Here is a 25870-nt window from a genome sequence, read left to right as displayed (position 1 = left end):
GCAGTGTAAATGGCTGGGATACTTTCCCATGCCGACACCCTTGACAAGCTTGGTTTCTTCGCAAAATGTGTCAACACATCGAGAAGTACCACGAAGGTAATTAGGAAAGTCAGGTAACATTGTCTCCAAAATCAGCGCTTTGAGTAAACACCATTTTCATCTTAATCTCCGATCAATTTAACTGGTGTTAAAACGTGGTCAGCCCGGTGAACTTCTGCACTACAGAATACTCTGAGAACAAAATGACACGTAAAGTGTTAAACTAATAACATTACAAAGTTTAAACAAACCAAAGTAGAACAGCACAGGGAAGAGCCCTGTGAAAAAGGGATACACCCGAGAAAGTGGCAGAGAGATACGGGTAATGCAGGGCATGAAGAAGCCCAAAGCAATGCAATAAAAGGTGGGAGCTCAAGAGAATGCAAGCAAGGGGGGTGCACCGGGAAATGCATGGAAGGAGGGGTCTGATGGGAATTCCGGCTAGAGGAGATAGCCCAGAGATAGGTGGAGCAAATTAAGAAGCTTAAGGAAATACACATGGGGAAGGGAAACCACAGGACATCTGTTACTGATAAGCAAGTTTTACGTCCTGGTCAGATAAAAAATAAACATCTAGAGTCATTTGAAAAAGTGATACTATCTGTAAAATATTACATTATTCTTCCCTGTTGGTCTGAACATCTGAACCACAATTATTAGAGGTGCTCAGTGTTAATGTGCATGCACATATTCTGTCTGAGCTGTGTTCTAGATCAACATTAGGTTTCTAGAGAATGGGGGAAGGATTAACATGAGTGGCATCCATGTACACCTAACAGTTCCTCTCTTCTCTCCTATTGCGTACCTCACCAGAGGGCATTTTACTTTCTATGCATCCCCTAAAAGTCTCCTCCCTCTAGGTTTCCTCTGGATCACTTACACTACCTTCTTCTGGAGAACTAGTGTATAGCCTACCAAGGTGGTGGTGGGTCACATTCCAGGAAACCTCCAGGTATAAAACGCAGCATTCCTTTTTCCAGGAGCTCAAGGGTGAAAATGTTTGTTATTTCAAGAATTTAGGTAACATGGTTTTGCGAGAGAACTATGGCACCTGGATGTCTCCCAGTATAGCACAGCACTGCAGACGCTGCTGCAAGTGACTCTCAGCACCGATGCACAGTTAAGGAGCATCCAAGGAGCATAACATAACGTAGCATAAATGACAAACCCCAAAAGATCTGGATGTGGCAAGTATGCAAGGTTTGTTTGATTTTGCAAACTTTTGCAATATGCTAAAAAGAAATGGTGAACACAATAATATGTAAGTAAAGGAGGGGCCATACAGCCCAGGCACAGCAGTTCTCCCCAAGTGCACTCCAGTTCAGGTGGTTGTGTATGTGATGAAGCAAAATGCAACCTCACAAAGTGCATGAGAGCCAGGTGGTGGTGAGTGGAAGCAAAATGTGAATAATACTTGAACTGATCAGTGCATGAATAGGGCTGACCCAAAGGCACTCTATTTATGTGTATGTCTATGTATTTCTACTATGATTGCTATCATTATTATTATTTTAGGAAAACACGAGCAAAAGCTGTCTCTGGACTAGAACTAAAAATGACAATGTACACAAATTTGGTTGACTGATTTAAATGAAGCACCACCTATTATATGTATCTGCCACAAAAAAGAACCATCTGCAGTTATTGTTACAGTAGATGAGCTGCTGATGAGGATGAAACGGACTTTACCTACCGAGATACTTTTAGTTCTGCAAGTTTATTAACTGGTTACATATTTTCCATCAGAAAAATAAATAAGTAAATATTTACTTAAGGTTCTGTGATGGCCTATATTTAAATAGTTTTTAATCCACATCACTTAACTATCAATGCATCATTGTAGTGGTTGTTATAGCAAGGTAATACAAGGAAGATGAAAAGGAACTGAAACGATTGTGAGCAATGAAGACTAAAATATGCAATCTTATGAAAAATGCATGACAGTACATAACGTATTTGGTGCTCTATGACTGTATAACATGGGAATCACAATATAATACATTCTTGTTTCATCTTGAAACAGAATACAATAAATATGTTTCGGAAGGCAATAAACGAATTCTATTACCGAGCTTATGCATTTCATTATAAGGAACATGCATTGTAATCTATAATGCATGACAGGCCATCAACCCATTTTTAATGCATTACCCAGCACGTTTCATTAAGACTGGCTGACATGCACTACATGGTACACAGTGGATGACATAGGCAGTAAACAGACATATGTTGTCCATAAGGCACAAGATAGATGCTGCACATGCTCCTTTAATTGACAGCTCTAACTCTCATTTAGTCTGACTAGTAGCAGAGCAATGTATCTAAAACGAGACAGCTGGAGTGTAAACCATAAGAAAAGCTCTTTGGAGACAGTCTTTTTTTCCACAAACTCAGGTAGCCTCTGAAGAAAGCGTGGGGTTCTAAACATCAAAAATATCGATTTTATCATCTACTTTTCCACTGTGTAGAGGACCTTCCACAAGGTGGGAAAATGTTTGTTAGGGTGGTACCACATACACAAAATGAGTATCACCCCAGCGTAGCTGTGGTAGCTAATGTGTTTTTTTGTAGGTGTGGTTCAAAAATGACTCAAAGTAAACATTACAGAAAATGAGAGAAAAGGGTAAGCTTTGCAACACTCCTAGGTAACAGTAACAGTTTCTGGTGTCATCCTCTGATGCTAGACAGGTATAACTGGAACCACCTCCTAGGCCAACCTCGAATATCAACTTGCAACTCCAACTTGTCTAGGAAAGATGCGATTGTGCACTGTGTTAAAGGCCACACATTAGCCCAACCTGGAGCAAATTTCCAACAAATATAACAGCAAACCAGCCCAAGGCCTCGGGTTCATTAACTGCAAATAATTCTCCAGGAGAATTAAGTAAATGCAAAAATATATATTTGCTCATTCTAAAGCCGGTCACTACGATGAAATAGGGCCCAGTCATTCCTGATCATTTTCAGAACTCGGGTCAGGAGAGATAGCACCAGGAATGCATACAGGAGTCATCTGCTCCACTCTGCCAAATTCATCTCTGAGGGACAGCCTTCTTGGAACTCCAAAGTGCAAAAGAATTTACATTGTGTGCTCTCAGCAGTGACAAAGAGATCCAGCGAGGGTTTTCTCGATTGCTGGAATAAGTCATGCACCACTTTGGGATGTAACTAACATTCGTGATCTGCTAGATGTCATCGGCTGCATTTGTCCACCACTGTGTTTTAAGGTGGTGTACGATCAGGGAAAGGCCCTGATGATTCAGCCAGTTCTGGAGGCAAAACCGCAAGACACAACACTCTTACCCTGCTTGTTACAGCATCACAGTGGTGTTTCCATGACAACCTGCACCAGCCTCCATCCAATGGTTGGCACAGAAAGGCCAAGTGATCACCCGCAATGCCAGCTAGTTGATGGAAAGGCAGGGCCTCTCCCCGATGGCCTCCCCAACCTAGTAGTGACACGTCCACCACCCTTCTCAGTTCTGGATGGGGTAGGGAGATAGGTCAGCTGCAGGTCCAATTGCTGTCAAGAAGGCACCCCAGCAGATTCTCTACAGTTTCCTCCGAAACCTGAATTGAATCCAACAAGTTTTCCTTGTGCTGTGCTTGTGAGACTTCAGATCCCACTGCAGGGCTTCCATGTGCCATCTGGCATTATCAGTGAACATGAAGCAAGAAGCCTGTAGACGAAGATGCCTCAGAGCCATCCACACTGAGACCCAGGACACAGGCTGAAACATCAGGATCATAGCCCGAATCACCTGCACATCGCCGGTCCAGAGGAAAGACCCAAAATCTCACCATGTACAGCATGGCTCTGATGAAAGGAAGTCTCTTTAAAGGAAGCCAGGTGTGTCTTCGGCAGGTTGTTTGATAATCCCAGTGATGTCAGAATATTTCCGTGGATGTGACTGACTGCAGCAAGCCCACATTTCAACAGCCACTCATCATGGTAGGGTTAGACTGGGACCCTCAACCTCAGAAGACAGGCATAGACCACCGCAATTACTTTTGTGTCACCCATGGGGCACTGGTGAGGTTGAAAGGGAGCATGACAAACTGAAAATACTCATGGCCCACCTTGAACTGCAAGTAGTGCCTGTGTGTCTGCAGGACAAAGATGTTAAAATAGGCATCCTACAAGGAAACAGCGGGAATAACACAGAGTCCCTACTTTTGAGGCTGGTACTGTCTTTTTTTTTTGATAAACACATTTTTATTGTTTTTTGAGAAAGGAAGACAGTAAACAAAGTAATAAAAACATCTGAGCACATTGAGCAATTTGAATAAAGCATTCTTGATACATTATGACCTTGAGTAACGATATCAATAATAACAGTAGTGTCTGTAGTTGGGTTGTTGCTCCCCAGATGACATTGATGTTAGGGACAAAGTTCGGACCAAAGGGTGAATCACAATACATGTTTTGGTATTCCAGTACTACAGTGTGAGGCTTGTCCCCATCTCCACCGACTATATCATGTCCATCCATTTCCCCCATATCTTTTCAAATTTCTGAGGGCAACCTCTCGAGTCATACACCACTTTTCTTGGCTGGTACACCATTCAACTCCCCTCCTCCATTTTCGAAGTGATGGACCTTCGGGAGAGATCCAGGCTGCGGCTATATCTCTTTTGGCAACCAACAGGGCCTTGGCTATTAAGGCCCGTTGGGAGGCCGGTACTGTCTTAATGGCACCGCCGGCCAAAAGAGCATGCACTTCCTGGCATAAAAGGAAGAGATGGTCCTCTGAAAGTTGCTCTGATGTAGGTGACATGTGACACATGACATGTGATGTGGCTTGTCTGGATCCCAAAACCTTTTCTTATGCAGAATGCCTTGCCAAACTTTGGGTAATCACAGATTTTCCTCATATTTATGTGAAGGAAAATTCCATAATCTGTGAGGATCCATAAAATTGCTATCACCCAGAGTTCCCACACCTCTCACAACAAAAACGCTATCCTAAATGTTCAAACATTATGCATTAGTACATTAATTACAGAGGACCTCAAAACAGCAATGTATTTGCTATGGCCATAAATTAGATAAAGGTTAAAAAGAATTTCAAAGGAGTCAATAAATTTCAAAAGCAGATTCATACTACACAGATCTTAAATCACAATACAAACAACTCAGAAAATGTTAGTCGATGTTCTGTGGAGATGCATAATGAGGTCAAATTAAAATACAAATGCTCTCAGCCTGATGTTCCCTGATTACGGTTCCACAACATTTGGCTCAAAGAGATGAATCCTCAGCATGTTGAGCATGGCAGGGTTATCTAGATATTTAACCACTTTTTAAAAGATATTCTTTTACTGCAACTGTTTGAGACATGGCAGGATATATTGGGTCATTTCAGATGCACACTACTCTAGTTCGGGGGTTTGCGCCTTCTGCAGCAGACACAATAACCTAAAAAACTATTTGGCTCTTGCAAACAAAATAGCCATCTCTAGAGCAGATACATTAGCTCATCAAGCTATATTTCACAATAGGGCAGTGTAGAAGGGTGCAATGTCAGTCAAATGCAAGTCATACTTGACTTGTGATAACCCTGCCCCAGCACAATACACTAATCAAAGAACCATTCCATACTGTAATCTGGGGTTTCCTGATTGGACACTAGTTCCGAATGCCTGGTAGGTATAGGGTGTGACAACCACAAATGTATAAGGAATAAGAAATGTTAGGAAAGTCGCTGGCTTAAGAACAACATGACTGGACAGTTGTACAGCAAATTCTTGTTTGGCATACCATGTGTGAAAGGTGAGAAGGGAGTCCAGCTGATGCACATTGAATTCTTGGCCACTCAGTTGTGACAGTGAACTAGTATTGGTGCCACCTTTCATATCAGCTCCTCCCACAAAACACTGACATCCCACAGGTGTCCATCATACCCCCTCTGTTTGTCAACATCCGCCTAACCCCCTTAACAAACCTAATTAGGTCATTCAACCTCACCTATTACAACTATGTAGAAGACCACCAAATCATTTTTAAAAATAGATGGCCTGGAAGACCTCTACAACTTGATGACTGACTTTAGGCAATAAATATATGGATGATGAAAACCATCCAAAGCTAATACCACAAAGACAGCTTATGACCTGCTGAGAGTGACAAAAATACCAGCCTATGGCAATATGACTTAAGAAGCATGAGTCCACTCTAAAAATTTCAAAAGAAGTCTGTAATCCAGGCATAACCATGGAGTGCTCTCCATGCAATTAAAACACTATGATGCATCCTCCCATATCTTGGATTGTAATAGAAACTGCAAGCCATCCTCACACTCGTAATCTCCAAGCTTGACTATGGCAAAAGCCTACACCTTGCTGCACCTGCAATCATCATGCAAAATATAACTCATGCAAAATGCAGCTGCAAGGCTTCTTCTCTGCCAGTACCCAAGTAAATGCATCACTCAACTGGCTATCTATAACAAGAAGGGCAATGTTCAAGGCACTTTGCATTGTTCACAGTGCCTCCAGTGAAAAGGACTCCTAAACCTAGAAGCTAAATTCAAGCAACACAAACAAATAAGGACAATGCACTCCATGATGGCACTGCCCTACCACCTGGAGGCACTGCTTTCTCAGTACAAGCTACCAAGCCCTGGAACTCACTACCAGCCAGCATTCAAAGCAACCAGGAACATATGCGCTACAAAAGCAGTAGAAAACATGGCTATTTCTAAGACAACTTCACCACCCATATCCAGGCACCAGAGTCGCAACCTCAACCTCAATTTTTAACTTACATTCTACAGGCTGGAAAAAATCCAATCAGCAAACTACTTTCAATAAGCAGGTAAGTTAAGAATGATTGAATGATGCTTCGCCGGGGTATTATATAGCTATGTAAGATCATACAATATATATCTGGCCCACAGTAGTCAGAAGCCAACTATAGCATACACATCTTTCATTGAAGTAAGGCATATTAAGGCATACGTGCTACAAGGGTTGTCAATCACCAGTGTTGTGCAGCCAATAAACCAGCCATTACTAAATATACAGACATGGAATAACTGGCAAGATCTGTCACACACTGCAGGTCAATTAAGAACTTCAGTCAAGTCCATGACTTCAGGTCTGACATGCTTGTACACTATGGCTGCTTCTTTCACCTCACAATTCCTTTCAGATACGAGATGATAGTAAAAATGCATATCCTAGCAGATCTCTCAATTCTCTTTCCCTCTAGCAATGCCCTTCGGTCCTCAACAATACAGTTGGAGGCAGATTTACCTATACTTCACATAAGGGTTATGTCACTTTTGTGGCGCAGCCCCAAAGCAAAATCATTTCTGGTATTTAGTAAGCTATCAAAGCCACTCTGCGTGGTTTAGTAAATACAAAGTAATGCAAGACAGAGTGTTGCGCTGCCTTACATTAAATCGCATTGGGAAGGCTTTCCATGGGTGGAGCATGGGCATTTCCAGGCATCCACCCATGGATTTTGTTGCATTACCAGATTTACTAAAGCTAGTAAACCGGGGAATTCACCAAAATGTAATGTAACGAGGAGAAATATATTTATTTCACCCTATTTCCTCTTTCTATGTCTGCAGCACATATATACAGAGGAAAATGGATTTAACTATTGTTACTGTGAAGAATGATGTTCTTTCCTGCATAAAATAATTCTGCCCGTAACACAGGCACTATGGTGCAAGGGTGCCTGAGTTAGTGCTAGGCAAACAACAGTGCACTAGCGCTAGGAGACAGCAGAAATGCACAATATCTTTATAAATATGGCACATTTCTGCAGTCTCACTTTCAAGCGACAGTGCAGCAAATTGCCTTGCTGTGTTGCGTGAAATGTAAGTGAATCTGCCCCAAAAATTCTGATTGGGCTACCTAGTGTAGTAACCAGCTAAGCGGACTCTAATCATAAGAATTACCTTAAAGGATCTTCAGAGCTGTCAAAGCTGCCAGTGTACTGAAAAACCATAAACCTCAGGTCTATGTCTCTCATACATCATCATTCACCACACTGCTATGAGCTGCGTCCCATAACACGATAACAACACCTCGGTCAGCACGCATGACATGGACACTCTTTCCACATTCCCCACATAGGATCATAAAACAAAGACAACACCATTTCAACCACACACCACCCTTTATGACATAGTTCGCTGCCCATGTAGGTAATTGCTTCAGAGTGCCACATATAAGGGTAGTACATGTTATACAAATGTGCAATACAGTACAACACAATATTTATCATATGTGCATTACCAATATTTGTTTTGAGCCTACAAAAAGCTTAGTTTCCATGACACTTCAGAATAATAAAACAATGTACTTCCATAACTGCAGGTATATGTTAAAATCTTTCTACAGCTCGTTTACAGGTTTTTACATTAATGGTAAATTAGAAACAATTTGACATCCTACAGTACATCTTTAAGCACTTCCTGAACGCAAGGCCATCAGAATGATGTGGTTCTGTGGCAATTTCCACATAATTATGAATTTGGTGTTCTCTCCATATAATTTTACACTTGCTCCATAATCTGCATATTGTAAAAGAAAATAAATTTTGTTTCTAGCTGAAACAGATCAAGAGTTACTAAAAATGTTGCAACTTGTGCTGTTGAGCAGTGGAAGGTCCTTCGCAAAAGTTAACTTGTCACCTTTCAGTTCTTATAGCTATATTTGGTTGTGGAGCTGGTACTAATGAAGTGAAACATTTGCCAAGGCAGTGCTAACATTTCTAAAAATTACAAAATAATGAAGTGGTACTATCACAAAATGTGCCAAACTAAGCAGCATAATTTGTGTTTTCTTGCCACAAAATGTAGTCATCATTGCAACATATTTTAGGCCCCCATCACATAATTCCAGAGGCCCTATCTGTGCTGTAGCCAGATTGTCATTTAGTTAATTTTACAAAATACTCTCAATTTGCAGTCAAAGAAAGCAAAGTAAACAACTTCTCCACTCCAGCAGCAATTTGTCAGAAACCCATAGCCTGACTTTAAGGGGCATGTTTAATCAGTAGATGCATTGTCCTTGCACCCCACAAAGAGGCGCAAGAGTGACGCAAACAATAAATTAGATTTATTATGCCGCGCAATGCCACCTTGCATGTCCTTGAGTGGCTTGATAACTCTAGAGTAATGCAACGCAGAACAAATTACTGTGTAATGCTACTCTGCCCTAGGGAGATGTTCCATGGGTGAATTGTGGGTGTTTCCACTCATCCACCCATGGATTTTAGCACATTCCCAGATTTACCATTACTGGTAGACCTGGGAATGAGTCAAAATGCTAGGCCTCCCCAGGTGAGGCATAACGAGGAGAAATATCTTTATTTCTCTTTGTTTTTTCTACTTTCTATCATAGAAAGAGGAAACCCCTTTAGATGATTATTTTTGTTCAGGAAGATGCACCTTCCTGCACAAAAACAATCCTGCCTGCAGAGCAGCACCCTTGCATCATGGCACAAGTGCGCTTGTTTTGTTGCTAGACAGCCAAAAGGGTGCCAGTGCAAGGAAAGGACAGGAATGTGCTACATTATGTTAAACACAACACATTCTTGTCCCTTCCCTTTCACACAGAGCGGTGCAGCAAGGTGACTTGCTGCACAGCATGAAATATTGAAAAATTTGCCCCTTTACCTGTCTTGGGACGTGCAACATATTATCAAGGTAAAAACAAAACAAAAAGACATTTTTATTGCTCATTCATGTTCTGAACTCTGGCACCTCTATACTGTGCCAGCTGCCTGGTCATTTGGTTTGGGGGGGTTAAGGGGGGAACTCCGGTTCTGAAGTTGTCGCTGGTGGGGTAGGTAGGGGATTGAGATGTATGCTGCCCATAATGGCCTGTAGTGGAGCCAGCAGGGACTGATCATGTCAATAGGCCAAACTCTGGTCTTATCCCCAATAATGGCATAACTATTGGGGAGGGAAGCCAGCCTAGTGTCATAAGGCCCAAAGAGTATGCTGAGCCCCGGATTTCTGTAACACGCGCCAGTGAGGAGCCCGTTTGTTCACCGTAAAGGTGGGAACAGTCATGACGTTTGTCCATTAGGGACATCTGGACAGCCCTGGTTGTCCTGTGGGTCTCACATATGCGTAGTGTGGGGGTACTATGCTAGTCCCAATAGTCCTCCCTAAACAATCAGTGGTGTTTAGACTTCAGCTTAATATGAAATTAGCCTCAAGCTGGCTGTTTTGGATAGACTGGGCCAAGGAAGCCAATAGGTCCTCTAGGACTGCTGGTAAGATCTCACCAATGATGTCTCAAAAAGCATGGGTGTTGGACTCTGTCAGGAAGAGTAGCCTGAAAGTTGATATGGTTCACTTTGCTAGTGGATGTCTGCATCATGAGACTCTCAGTAGTTGGATGCTGTGTTAAAAACTCAGGGTCACCTGCAGCTGGTTTATGGTGGCAAGAGACCTGGCTATTGACCAGAAAACAGCTTTGTCAATGTGCACAATAACATATCACTGAGGGCCTAATTGAAGGGTAGAAGTGATGAAGTCAATGTCTGGAGAGACTGAAGGACTTCAGTAAGTTGGGAGTCAAAGGTCAAGAACTTCGGTAGCTCTCCTAATGACTGTCACAAAGGATGTGCTTTCCCAGTGCTAGTCTGGGGAAAAACAATGCAGTATCAGGTGAGGTACCTACCACTAGCCTTCCTGAACCAGTTATTCTCATAATGGGATGGGGCAAACTCATTCTCTCCACTGTCGTCTCCATATGGCTGACTTGGGTCTGATCCTTAGCCAAAAAGTTGATGTGGTGTGTGCACGACTGGGAGGTAATTGTGTACTTCTGGACTCAGGGGGATTGAGTATTGGGAGTTGCACCTTGGGATCTGGGTATTGCCTCTATCTAACCAAATTCGGCTCCAAGTCAGATACCACAATAGGTTGTGGGCCTCCATGTGTTGTCGGTGTCAACATCAAATGCACATGTCTCCCCCAGAACCAAAGTCAGCACTGTCACCAGTGGGGAACCCAAAGCAGGTAAAAGGGGCACAAACAGCGTAGAAGATGGATCTTCCAGCAGTAACCTGTCTAGAGGTCCCTGCGGATCCTTGAAGGTGCACCAAAAGAGCCAGAAGCATACCAAAGGTGTGCAGCTGGCTTCTTGAAAGACTTTAATTTGCTGCAACATCACAGACTGACCTGGAAACTCTGGTGCTAGACCTGGAGGCAAGGTAATGCTCTTGCACCTTTTATGGAGAATCCGAGTGGTAGGAGAGAGCAGAGTCATGCTAGGACTCCTGAGGATCTGCAACAAGGCGACTTCAGCAGCGGGTCCGCCTCTTGAGAAAGACTAGAAGCAGGACATGCCTGGAGTATTGTGGTATTTCACCACATAGAGCTTTGCTTCACGTTCTCAGATGACTTTCAGGTTCATCTGGATGCAAGAATGGCAGGCCTTCGAGTTTGGCAAGAAACTCACACAACAGAGGTACACCTCAAGGGGATATGTCACAGACATCTGTTTGTGACAGTCCCTACAAATGTTAAACCCTGTAGTCTTAGGGTGCAGGACATATTCCCTCACACACTGGAAGAATTCAAAGAGAAACCTGGAAGAAGAAAAAATCTCTTCAGTAAATGAAAAGAGCGGAGCTCCAGATCTACATCTGAAGGTGCAGAAAGAAAGGAACTGACACCAGCGTACATGGTGGTCACTTTTATGTGGCTCTCCATCACTTTTGGCACAGCCTAAGCATATAGACGCACTGTTTTTTGAGTTTCCGGATCCAGTATGGCAACTGGGGATGTTCACAAGAATTTGTGGTTAGAAGTATCCATCAGAAGAAAATAACTATTAAGAGTCTGAGCTTCTTGATTCGAAGCACATTTCCTGATCCTAGCAGTGACACATTTCTTTGGATGATGCACTATTAAAACCACATGCACTTTGGCTTTTCATTTATGAAAACAAAGAAATATGATTTGTAATGTTTAAGGGCAAAAAAATACTCTTGGGGTGAAAGAAAAAAAATTACAGCAAAAATGTAGATTTTTCTTCCGATACCCGACATGACAGTTATTGATCTAAAGCTAAGAATCTGCATGATTCCTTACGGACAAGTGTGTTTTTTCTTCACAATATTGTGAGAATGCTTCAACACTTGGGCCTTGTTGATTTCAATGGCTGTTGGGATGGACAGGGCCATTTGTAGGGAGCCGGGTGCACCACAAAAACATAGAAGCCCTCATTCTACACTGAGGGATCTAGAGTCTCAATGCCTTGCTAGCAAATGTCCCCCTGATTGCATTACCAGTCTTTGCATCTGTTTCCAGTTTCCCCAACTGGTACCTCTTCCAGACAACAGACCCGGTAATGAAGCCACTGGGGGCCCTGTTTATTCCTGGCAGCCCTGTTGGAGCATTCGAGAGAATATCCAGAGCAAGCAGCTGGTGTTGTTATGGGGGATTCTTGTTTCTTGAGGAAACTAGGCCTTCAGCTGTCTCAGTGGTACTAGAAACTGAGATGCAGGCTACCAGAAGCTGAGGAAGAGTATTGGTAGGTATTATCCTGGTCTTCATCTTTGCACACAGATTATCCAGTGAAGTATCTAAACTAAGACTGTATGGTGTTGTGGAAGCAAATCTAATATTTAGATCAGAAGGAGCTTGGCAGGATGAGGCATGACGTCATGGAAGCAAATGCTTCAAAACTAAGCAGCGCTGGACAGGCTGAAGCAAGTGAAGACAGGCTGCTCCTGAACCAAAGGACCTGGGGTGTCAGAACTGTCCACATTAAACCCCAACAAACCTGAGAAGAGAACAGTCAGGCGAGAGTGATGGGAGTCCAAAGGAGACAGACTGTCAGGTACACTGTCTAGGGGCAGTGGCCTGGCATTATACTAGGGACTCTGTAGCAAGGGTCTGCCTATCCAATTAGTGAATAGGGTGCCAAAACAAAAGGATGGTACTTTGTGATGCCTACACTTTTTTCTGTGTCTCCTGTACTTTATGGAGACTGAGTACATCCAAGAATTGGTAACACAAGCTTCCTTCATTTCTTCTTTCATCTACGGTCTTCACTGAATGGGAGTCAGGCTCTACTATAAGGGTAGCGGAGGAGGATAGTGACAGCTCAGTTACTTTGGGCTGGAAATACACGCAGTGATTCCCAACCTTTTGACTTCTGTGGAACCCCCACTTTATCATAACTGGAGCCCAGGAATCCCCACTGAGCCATTACTGAAAGCTGGGAACCTAATCTATTAATATTATTTATTTTTTTAAGCAGCCACGGGGCCCCCTGAGGAGGCTTTGCGGACCCCCAGGGGTCCCCGGACCACAGGTTGGGAACCACTGCACTATAGGGCTGTATGCGTGACATTTAGCAAGACCAGTTTGAAGGGTGAAAAAGAGTTCATGCTCCTGTTCATCAACCCTGTGGACTTGTTTTGTAAGGTGAAATGTGCAGACTTAAAACATATGGGCCATTTTTCCCAGCGCTGGCCCCCAAACTACAGAAACCTTTGCCCAGTGTAAGCAATACTAAGATTTTCAACAAATGCTTCAAAAACAAAAGCAACTTACTGCTGTCCATTCTCCAGTTCTGCAACGGTTGCATTTCCATTCATCAAGCATTTCGCAGGAAGGAACGCCATAACAACCTGCAACAGGTGAACTGTGTTAATTAACTTCCTATCCCTCTGCACATTATCTGTTAATTGAAAACATGCTGAACGTAGAAAGCTTAGTTATCAGTCTTTTTCATGGTAAACATTAACGTTACTACCCTGTCAGTCACCTTTCTAAATATCAGCACAGAGAGCTCCACACACAAACTTCAAATCAGATCCGTATCATCCACAGCCTCTTGCAGTGCTGGCAATGCAACTAGATCACTGTTAAGCTAAGCTAAAGATGTACAGTTCTACAGTTTGCCACATTTCCTTAGTATGTGGAATACATGTACACAGCTTCATATAGGTCGCCTAACAGAAGCTAGTTTTTACTAGTCAAATACAGAGCTTTCATACTTTAAATATTTTGAATTGCTACAAATAAGTAAAAAAATATTCATAGCATATGGTAAGATACAATACATCTTCGAGCTTAACGCACATCTATTTTTTCAGCTCAGTAGACAATAATTCACAATAGCCTGGACTACTGTGTACATAAGCCTGTGTTGGTAGTTTACAATGCCAACACTAGTCGTACATCTGTCTATATATGTGTGTGTATATATATATATATATATATATATATATATATATAAATAAATATATGTATGGAGAATGTCCCTTCCCCAGTGTACATCTGTTCGTGGCATGTTCCGCTGCAGATTCACATGCTGTGCATTAGTAGTCCACCATCTAGTGTTGGGCTCGGAGTGTTAGAAGTTGTTTTTCTTTGAAGAAGCGTTTTCGAATCACGGGACTCCTCTTCTTCGGTTCCATTGCGCATGGGCATCGACTCCATTGTTAGATTTTTTCCTACAGAGGGTAAAGGAGGAGTGATAGAGTATATAGGTATAAAGTAAGAGATGTCCATGCTAATGTAAATGTATATACATATGTACAAATGTTTGTAACTTAAACGACTACAGGTTTCCGGGGTGGAGGGAGGGTGCATGTGAATCTGCAGTGGAACATGCCACGAACAGATGTACACTGGGTAAGTGAGATTTTCCGTTCAATGGCATATGTAGCTACAGATACACATGCTGTGCATAGACTACAAAGCAGTTTGGCCTCCAATAAATTAGCAGTGGTCAGCCTGTAGGAGTTGAAGTTGTTTGAAATAATGTTCTTAGAACAGCTTGACCTATTGTGGCTTGTTGTCGTGATAATATGTCTACACAGTAGTGTTTAGTGAATGTATGTGGTGTTGACCATGTGGCTGATTTACATATTTCAGCCATTGGTATATCCCCTTAAAAAAAAGCCATTGTTGCACCCTTTTCCCTTGTAGAATGTGCTTTAGGAGTAACTACAAGCTTTCTTTTTGCTTTAGTATTGTATGTTTTGATGCATCTTACAAACCATGGTGCTAAACCTTGTTTTGATATTGGATTGCATGTATGAGGTTTTTGGAAAGCGACAAATAGTTGTTAAGTCTTTCTAAACGGTTTAGTTCTGTCTATATAGTACATTAAAGCTCTTTTGATGTCTAATGTATGTAGAACTCATTCTGCCGCAGAATCTGGCTGTGGGAAGAAGACTGGCAGTTCCACTGTTTGATTGTTATGAAATGGTGATACAACTTTTGGTAGAAATTTTGGGTTTGTTCTTAGTACAACCTTATGCTTGTGTACTTGGAAGAAAAGTTCTTCAAGAGTAACGGCTTGGATTTCACTTACTCTTCTTAAAGAAGAAATTGCCACTAGGAATCCAACTTTCCATGTTAGAAATCGAATTTGGCACGAGTGCATAGGCGCAAATGGTGGTCCCATATGTCTTGTACACACTATATTTAGATTCCAAGAAGGAACTGGTGGTGTTCTGGGTAGAATGCTGCGTTTTAAACCTTCCATGAAAGCTTTAATGACATGAACACTAAATTAAGAGCTATGTAGTATATTTTGTAAATATGCTGAAACTGCAGTAAGATTAATTTTATTGAAGAGAATGCCAAGTTTGATTTTTGTAAATGAAGTAAATAACATACATTATCTTGTATTGATGCTCTAAGAGGGTCTATATTTTTGGTTTGACAGTAATATACAAACCTTTTCCATTTGTTTGCATGGCACTCTCTAGTAGTGGGTTTTCTTGCTTGCTTAATAACTTCCATACATTCTGATGGGAGTTGTAAATATCCAAACTCTATGACCGCAGGAGCCAACTTGTTAGATTGAGTGTCTTGGGATTTGGATGCCTGACTTGGCCTCTGTTTTGTGTCAACAGATCTGGTCTGGATAGGAGTTTGGAGTGTGGTACTATTGACAGGTCTAATAATGTTGTGTACTACGACTGTCGTGCCCATATTGGTGCTATGAGTATTATTGTGAGTGAAGTTTGACGCAACTTGTTGACTAGAAATGGAAGAAGTGGAAGAGGGGGAAAAGCGTATGCAAATATCCCTGACCAATTGATCCATAGAGCATTCCCCTTGGATAGGGGATGTGGGTGTCTGGATGCAAAGTTTTGGCATTTTGGGTTTTCGCTTGTTGCAAACAGGTTTATGTTTGGAGTTCCCCACTTTTGAAAGTATTTTTGAAGTACTTGAGGAAGAAGTTCCCATTTGTGAGTTTGTTGGTGATTTCTGCTGAGGATATCTGCCAAATGATTGGCTATCCCTGGAATGTATTGAGCCAATATATTAATTTGATTGTGGATTGCCCATTTCCAAATTGTCTGGGCTAGAAGGGACAGTTGGGATGAATGTGTCCCTCCCTGTTTGTTGAGATAATACATGGTTGTCATGTTGTCTGTTTTGATAAGAACATTCTTTTGTGAGAAGAGGTTGGGAAGCTTTGAGTGCTAGAAAGAAAGCTAATAACTTGTGGTTTATGTGTAGCTGTTTGTGTTTGACATCCCATTGCCCTTGAATGTTGTGATTGTTTAGGTGAGCTCCCCAACCAATCATTGATGCATCTGTTGTAATTATGGTCTGAGGCACATAGTCTTGAAATGGCTGCCCTTTGCTTAGATTTGTGGAATTCCATCACTGAAGAGACATGTATGTTTGGCGGTCTATCAACACTAGATCTTGAAGTTGACCGTGTGCCTGTGACCATTGTTGTGCAAGGCACTGTTGTAAGGGCCGCATGTTTAGTCTTGCGTGTGGTACAATTGCAATACATGATGCCATCAGTCCTAAAACTTTCATGACAAATCTGACAGTGTATTGTTTATTTGCTTGTATTTGTGTGATTATAGTTTGGAAAGCTTGAATCCTTTGTGCATTTGGATATGCTAGAGATTGCTGGGTGTTTAGTATTGCACCCAAATACTGTTGTATTTGTGCTGGTTGAAGGTGTGATTTTTGGTAGTTTATTGAGAAGCCTAGTGTGTGTAAGGTTTGTATTACATAATGCATATGATTTTGGCATTGTGTATGACATGACTGCTTGATTTTATTAGCCAATCGTCTAGATATGGAAAGACATGTATATGTTGTGCTCTTAGGTAGGCTGCTACTACTTAGCCAATCGTCTAGATATGGAAAGACATGTATATGTTTTGCTCTTAGGTAGGCTGCTACTACTGCTGAGCACTTTGTGAATACCCTTGGCGCTGTTGTTATTCCAAAGGGCTACACTTTGAATTGGTAGTGTTTTCCCTGAATGACAAACCTGAGATATATTCTGTGTGCAGGGTGGATGGGTATGTGAAAATACTCATCTTTGAGGTCTAAGGCTGTCATGAAAACTTGTTTTTGTAGTAGTGGGATGACATCCTGTAAAGTTACCATATGAAAATGTTCTGACAGCATGTAAAGATTGAGGGGCCTGAGGTCTAATATTGGCCTGAGGTTGCCATCGTTTTTGGGAATTAGAAAATAAAGTGAATAAACTCCTGTTCCTATTTGAGACTCTGGAACCAATTCTATTGCTTGTTTGAGTAGTAGAGATTGGAACTCTTCTTGTAACAGAATCGTCTGTTCTGTGGATAGTTTGTGTGACCTTGGTGGAAGATTTGGAGGAGTGTTTATCAATTATGGGCAATAGCCGTTGCGGATATTTGACAGCACCCAGCTGTCTGTGGTAATATTTAGCCAATTTGTGTGGAACTGTTGTAGTCTTTCCCCCACAGGAGATGTGTGGAGTGGAAGGGAATGAGAGAAGTCAGTGTTTTGGGTGCTGTGGAGGCTGCTTAGAGGCCTGAAATTTTCCTCCATTTTTGGGGTATATATGTGCCTCTAAAACTACCACGTTGGTATTGCGGTTGGTTTTGTCTGCAAGGTGGATGGCTCTGAGGGTTGTGTTCTGAAACCACCTCGAAACTGAGGTTTACGAAAGAACCCCCTATATGGTGCAGAGTAGAGTGCACCCATTGCCTTTGCTGTGTCAGAGTCTTTTCGCAATTTTTCTATGGCTGTGTCTACTTCGGGCCCAAAAATATGTTTTTTGTTGAACAGCATGTTTAACAGAGCCTGCTGTATTTCCGGCTTGAATCCAGAAGATCGGAGCCAACATGTCTGCGATTAGTGACTGCAGTGTTGACAATCCTAGCAGCGGTATCTGCTGCATCTAGGGCAGATCTTATCTGGTTGTTTGTAATGGCTTTCCCTGCCTCCACTACTTGTTGTGCCCTTTTCTGGTGTTCTTTGGGGAGATGCTGTATGATATCCTGCATCTCGTCCAAATGGGCTTTGTCATAGCGAGCTAATAGTGCTTGTGAGTTGGCTATCCTCCACTGATTTTCTGCCTGGGACACAACTCTTTTCCCTGCAGCACTGAAGTCTGCTTTCTTTATCAGGAGGGGGTGCATCTCCTGATGACTGACTATTAGCCCTCTTCCTGGCAGCGCTAACTACCACAGACTCTGGAGGTACCTGATAGGTGATATAGTCAGGGTCAGAGGGTGCAGGTTTATATTTCTTCTTTATCCTAGGTATTATGATGCGTGCCTTTACTGGTTCATTAAAGATCTGATCTGCATTTTTTACCATGCCTGGGAGCATCGGGAGGCATTGGTACCTAGAATGTGTTGAGGATAGAGTGTTACATAAATAATCCTCTTCTAGGGGCTCTGTATGCATGGTAACACCGTGATGTGCTGCAGCCCTAGCTATGACTTGATTATAGACAGTACTATCCTCAGGTGGTGATGGTTTAGAGGGATAGCTGTCTGGATCATTACTTGGAATAGGATCAGTCATAAAGATCCCATGGATCAACATTGTCCTGCTGTGAATCGTATGAATGAGTGGGTGACTGCACAGGTGTAGGGCTGGTAGGAGGAGAGGTAGGTAGGTGGGGAGAATGAGGAGGAGAGTGAGGAGAAGAAGATTGGGGAGGTGGTGATTTCTCCTTCTGCTTTGGCACTTTAGCTGCCTGAAAAGCTAGTTTCCTCGGTTTTTAAAGGAGGTGCTGTAAGAATTCTCCCTGTTTCCATATGGACGTGGATCCTGGATTGCCTTTCATCCATAATTTCTAGATTGGTTCTACCTCTAACTTCTCTTCAGAGGTTCTGTGGCTTTCTTTAAGTCGCTTTGAAAGTCCATGCTCCTCTGTGTATGCTGGCCTTGTCGGCTCCGAAGCGTGCTTTTTCGGGATCGAAAAAGATGAAGAGGACGAAGGTTTCGGCTCCGAAAAATGGCTTTCTGATTTTCAACTCTGTGGAAGTCTAGTGGAGTCGGAAACAGAGCTTTTTGTTGTCTCTGATGTTTTTGGAGGAGTGACCTTTTTCGGTGCCGAACTGGGAGGTCGGTCACCGACAGTCTTTTTTTCGGGCCAAGCCATAGCCTTCCGGCAATGGCGTATCCAAGGCCTTGTGTTTTTTCTTTTCTGAGGGCGCAGGGGCAGACGTACTCACATGTTGTCCTGCTGTGACTGGTCTGTCTTCGTCTGATTCCTGCTCGGACTCGGATCTCGAACTGAGACTGCAGTCTGCATCAATTCTTCCTCTTCTACGTCAAGATGTTCACCGCTCGTCGACGCCATTTCGAGCCTTCTTGCTCTTCGGTCTCTAAGAGTCTTTTTCGATCGGAAGGATCGACAGGCCTCGCAGTTTTCTTCCCGATGGTCTGGGGAAAGGCAGAGGATGCAAACCAGATGCTGGTCTGTGTACGGGGACTTCGCGTGGCACTGAGGACAGAATCGGAATGGAGTCCAATCCATGGGGCTTCCACGTGGTCGGCCCGATTAGGCCCGAGTTGGGCGCGCGCACCCCAAAGGGAGAACAAAGTTGTTTTCCCAATGGTAGTGCTGTGTCGATGGAAGATTATGAACCATATCGATGCAATACCAATGAAAAGAGAGTTTTACAAAGTTTCCCGAATCAAAATCTCGGAGCGAGAGGAAACACGTCCGAACCCAACGGCGGAAAGAAACCAATCTAACAATGGAGTCGATGCCCATGCGCAATGGAACCGAAGAGGAGGAGTCACTCGATCCCGTGACTCGAAAACACTTCTTCGAAGAAAAACAACTTGTAACACTCAGCTCAACACTAGATGGTGGACTACTAATGCACAGCATGTGTATCTGCAGCTACACAGGACATCGAACATATATATATTGTGTGGGAGTGAAATGTACTTTAACCCTTTCAATATAAAAACACTTCAATGGTTGACTCCAATATTGTTCAGAATTACTGGCAGGCAACTATGTGATAAACACCTACTGATATATTGAAGGTGAAAGCTGGACTGAGGAGTTTTTTTTGTTTTTTTTTGCAATAATCTCATTGGTCAATATGTTATGTTTTATTTTGGGCTCTAATACTAGAACGTCACCATGGTAATACTTCTGTGGATGCACAGACTGTGCCAATACCAAATAAGGGAAGATTTTCATAGGTATTGTGTTTTTCGATGTCATATTTTCGTGAGTTGAACATTTTGCATTTCACTGGAATTCATGGATTAACTTTTTTCCTCATCATTGACTTGCCTACATTTCTGTGATAACATATCTTAAAGGAATTGGGACACAGATTCATCTGTGTCATGTACGTGTATACTAAACATATTTAGATTTTCAATGGATGTGTTTTCTTCACTAAAATTGATGACGTGCAAGAGATTTCCGAAAGGCTAAGGCGACTTCATTTTGTAATAAAAATCAATCAAGAAACTCCAAGAAAATCTAAATTTCTTAATAGATATTCTTGTATGGCTCCACACAAGGAACATGGCAGAATTATCGACCAGAAACAAGGAATATGTATATTAACAACAAATAAACATATGATCCCAAACAGACCCTAACTCAAAAATCTTCTCTTGCAAAGACATACAATTTAAAGTAGGTATTAAAAACACAAAACTCTAGCTTTGTTCTTCACTTTCACAAAGATATCATACCATATTACCACACTATTCTTATCGTCTTCATCTAGCAACATCCCTGTAATGTTTTCTTTATCGCTGCTTAAACGTCCTCTCACATTGCTTGTACACTCATCATCACCCTCCAAAATACTGAGTAACATTCGAACCAAATAATGAATTAATTAACTCAGAGAGATGATACCCAAACCTAGAATATAGTCAGTGTACTTACTTGCATGAACTTGAACACAACACTTTGCGCAAGACAATAAACGACTTCTTCCATTCTCTTGGGCTAAATGTGTTTGTTTTTGATGGCATTTTCCACTGTAAGCAAAACACCTCTCTTGAATTAACGGCTTAGTCTTTCGATTTTCTGGAAATATTCCATTGGATACAGACTCCCACTGCAGTTTAATTTCTTCATTATAGATGTTTGACTGAAAAATACATCATGTAGAATTAATATAACACTATTTTGGCAAAAACAAGCTTTCTATACGTGGCATAGCGAGTAGAAAGAATAAATCTGCTAGCATTGTTAGAAAGCTAGAAACGAACAATCTGATTATTCCTTTACGTTTACATTGCAGATGACGCTTAGCAACAAGCACAGGGAACGTTCAGTTTAAAACGTAAACAGTTTATCTGATTTACCTCATATAAACAAACATAGTAAATTAAACCAGCAGGTGGATCTCCCACAAAAGAATATTCACATTGAGGGCAAAAACCTCCACAAGGTGAATACCCTTGCCAGGCATAGAGATGTGACACTTTCTATTTAAATGGTAAGGGATCTAACTAGTAAAAAGTCAATAATCGCCCAAACCTACTGCGCCACTTCCATTATGACCCAGCTCACAAGTCGCTGCCCACCTTACAAAATTACAACGTAATAACCCCCAGACTGGAAACGTGCTTCATATTGCTTTTGGATTGGAGTAATGAGGGACAGCAAAATGAGCGTTTTAATTTAAAAAGAAAAACGTAGTTTTGGGTTTGTCACAAGTTTTTCATAAACAGATAATGAACATTTATGACGGTGGCATAGCAAGGGTGCCATCTGCCCAAATGCAAGTAGGGAAGCTAGAACCCTGGTCTCTGAGTACTATCAGACAGCCATAACTGGGGTACAGAGGGCACCAGTACCACTGCATCTGCACTAAAGAGAGCAACGCCCCTGATCAGAAATGCGTAGCTTTCAGCTTCTGACCAGATATGGAATTTATACCTCTGCGATGATGTCCAGGTTGAGTAATATGCAACTCGTGCTTCACTATACACAACTGAAGTGTATTTCTTTGTGCATATGTTGTAAGCAGCAAAAGGGACTGACAAGCGTCTCAGGAAGCGTCCACCGGAGCGGGTGTGTACGCCTGGCCCTACTCTAACGTGAGCTTTACCACATTTAAAAAAATAACTCGCAACACTTATGCTACTAAAACAAAAATCAAAGCAGCCATGAGATTAACATATGGTGCCACAATTAGTTAACTAAATTAAATTAAATTAAAATCTGTTTATTTTTTATCACGGTTTAAAACAAAAATAAGGCACAATCGACAGTGCCACTTTACATGTTGAGGTGGCCTGGCAATTATTACCACCAGAGGACACGAATTGGCCAACACATTCAAGTCAAGGCCAGGATGTGGCAGGGAACCATCATCACATACACACTGTCAAACACACTACCACCATCAAACAGACATGCACAAACATGTATTTACCTCCTCAAGCCAACTTGCATTCCCTCAAGCCCAGCTCCTTCCCATTCCCATTCCAGTGCTACATATCGATAGGTCTGCTTTGAGCTCAGCCAGTATCTCCTTCTCCGCAGTCGCCAGAATGACAAAGCTCCAGGGCCTGTGGAAAGAGTGGAGGAGGCAGGTGCTGCAGGGGAGAAGGTGAGAAGTGGCAGCTCTTATCCTTCCCAGGTCCTATCGGACTAGGTGGAGGAAAGTACCCTCTTTATGCGATGATAACCCCCACTTTGTGCCTGTTGTTAGTGTGCTTGACTGTGCTTACTGGGATCCTGTTAACCAGGACCCCAGTGACTGTGCTCTCTCCCTTTAAATTTGGTTGCTTGGACCACACACACCCCACATTTGGCATACTGGTTCCCCTTGTAAGTCCCTGGTATATGGTACCCAGGTAACTGGGGCACCAGGAGTTCCCCGTGGGCTGCAGCATATATTATGCCACCTTTGGGGAGTCCATGCAAAGAATATCTGCAGGCCTGCAATAGCAGCCTGTGTGAAAGGGTGCATGAACCCTTTTTCACTACAGGTCACTGCACCAGGTCACTGCAGGTCACCCCTAAGGTGGGCCTTCCTAGCCCAGAGGGCAGCGTGCAGGTACCTACATGTGAGGGCACCCCTGCATGAGCAGAGATGCACCATAAAGTCCAGATCCATTTTCATGGACTTCTTGAGTGCAGGGACGCCATTTTACGCGTGTACTGGACATAGGTCACTACCTATGTCCAGCTACATAATGGTAACTCAGAACCTAGGCATGTTTAGTATCAAACATGTTAGAATTATATCCCAATATTGTTGCCAGTATTGTAAGTATGATTCCACGCACTATGGGGGCTCCTTATAGGACCCCCCAGCATTGCTCCTACCAGCCGTCTGGGGTTTTTCGGGCAGCCCAAGCTGCTGCCACCATTCAGACAGGTTTTGCCCTCCTGCTGCTTAATCAGCTCAAGCGTAGGAAGGCAGAACAAAGGGTTTCCTTTGGGAGAGGGGGGTAACTCCCCCTCCCTTTGGAAATAGGTGTTGCATGGCTTGGGAGGGTAGCCTCCCCAAGCCACTGGTATGCTTTGACAAGCACATTTGGTGCACTCCTTGCATAAACCAGTCTGCACCTGTTCAGGGACCCCAAGTCTCTGCTCGGCACAAAACTGGACAATGGAAAGGGAAAGGGGAGTGACCACTCCCCTGTGCATCACCACCCCAGGGGTGGTGCCCAGAGATCCTCCAAAGGGTCCCTTGATTCTCCCATCTCGAATCCAAGGTGGGCATAGGCCTCTGGGAGTATCTGAGTGGCCAGGTCAGGCAGGTGACGTCAGAGTCCCCTCCTGCTAGGTGGTCACCTGGCTAAGTGACAATCCTCCATTCAGCGCTATTTAGGGTCTCCCTCTTGGGTTGGTCCTCAGATGTGGTTTGCAAGATTCCAGCAGGACTCCTCTGCAACCTCTACTTCAACCTCTGGCCACTGAACTAAGACTGGACCCTCCAGGAACCGACAATCTGCATCCACGATAAAGACTCTTCTTGCAACATTGTTTCCACTGCTCCTTCCAGCTTCTGCAACATTTCCCTGGCTGTGCATCCTCTGAGGATGGTAAGTCTTCAGTCTGCATTAAAAGGAAGAAGGAATCTCCCTTTGAGTGAAGGAGTCACCCCCCTTCATCTGAAGGCACCAACTGCAACAATGAACGGCTGAGTGGATCTCCTCTCATCCTGAGCTGGGAGGATCCTGCATCATGGGTGGTGGTCTGGAGTGGTCCCCTTGGTCCTTTCTGCCAGCTTTGGTGAAAGTAAGTCCTTTCCTTCCCACGCAGGACAGAGACCCTGTGCACTACATCTTTTGCAGCAACAAAGGCTTGTTTGCATCTCCTCCAAGTGATCTTCAGTCTCCCTGTATCCCTAGCCATCAGCACTCTTCCCTGCAAATCACAGCCCTCTGTGTGCTTCTCCTGCAGCGTAGGACCCTTCAGTTGTGCTGCATGAGCTCCTCTGCGACTCCTGGTTCCTTTTCCAGTGAGTCTCCTATGGGGGCTGCCTTTTCTTCTGTGGACTCTCTGCCTTGCTGAGGGTACCCCCAGAACTTCCCCTGTTGGTTGAGTCTTCCTGGACCTTGCTGGTCCCCGGAAGCTCCACTTCTGCTTCATCGTGACTTCTGCCTTTGCCAAGGCTTGTTGGTGGCTTTTCCATGCCACTGACCGACCGTAATCTTCCATCCAGCATGGGACATTGACTGCATCCTCCAGGAACTCTTCTCCGGCTCCAGGGCTGCATTGCTGACTGCCTTTGTCCTACCGTCGACCCACAACCTGCAACCACAGACAGGTGGGTAGTGGCTTCTGCCACCACCGGAGACACTCCTGCGACTTCTGTTCTCGGTCCCCTTCTTCCACAAGTCTTCACTTCAGGAATCCACCGCGGGTTTCCTGCAATCTTGTGTGGGTGTTGAATTATGTTCTTTTTAGCCCTTTTGGGTGGTCTGGGGAAAATCCAGTAACTTACTCCTTTCTTCCTGGTCACTGGGGGGGCACTGTGGTACTTACCTTTGGGGTTTCCTAGTTCCCCAGCTCCCCTCCACACACTCCACTTACCTAGGTGGGGGTCCTGCATTCGGATTCCATTTTTTTAGTATATGGTTTGGGCACCCCCTAGGGTCACTATTGTCTACTGTTTTTGCACTGTTTTCTATTGCTTATTATGCCTATTGCTGATTACTAGTGTACATAGCTAGTGTGTAACTTACCACCTATTGGAGGGTTGCCCTTCTAGTACTTTGCAGTATTGTGTCCCAAAAATAAAAGTACCTTTATTTTTGTACAACTGACTATTTTAGTGCTGTGTAACTACAGTGGTACTGCATGAGCTTTGCATGTCTCCTGGATAAGCCGCAGCTGCTCATCCACAGCTACCACTAGAGAGCTTGCCTTCTAGACACTGCCTCCCCTTCACTAAGAAGGGAAACCTGGACCTGGTATAAGGTGTAAGTTCCTTGGGTACCCATCACACACCAGGCCAGGTTCCTACAGCCCCCTTTACATTGTTAAAAACATATTGCCTGTATATAGGAGACATTGTCCCAGCTGTTCTCTTCAAGATTCAGTAAGCAATGGGCATTGATCGGAATTAGAATGTTTAGGTTTTGTTTACCTTTCATGAATATATTGTTGATGAAACAAT

General features: G+C 43.2%; 1 protein-coding gene across 2 annotated transcripts in view; it reads right to left on the bottom strand.

The window, feature by feature from the left end:
• Nucleotides 1-25870, bottom strand: part of KDM4C (lysine demethylase 4C) — a 1395856-nt gene that overhangs the window by 529417 nt on the left and 840569 nt on the right. For both annotated transcript variants that reach the window (XM_069230128.1, XM_069230129.1), the window contains exons 14-15: nt 21169-21376; nt 13581-13657 (exon numbers count right to left, since the gene is read on the bottom strand). In XM_069230128.1, coding sequence (XP_069086229.1) covers nt 13581-13657; nt 21169-21376 — 285 coding nt within the window. The remainder of the gene's footprint in view (nt 1-13580; nt 13658-21168; nt 21377-25870) is intronic.

This window comes from Pleurodeles waltl, chromosome 1_1, assembly GCF_031143425.1.
Source record: "Pleurodeles waltl isolate 20211129_DDA chromosome 1_1, aPleWal1.hap1.20221129, whole genome shotgun sequence".
Taxonomy (NCBI): domain Eukaryota; kingdom Metazoa; phylum Chordata; class Amphibia; order Caudata; family Salamandridae; genus Pleurodeles; species Pleurodeles waltl.
Note: the sequence above shows the minus strand (reverse complement) of the source record. Positions and strands in the feature narration are given on the sequence as shown.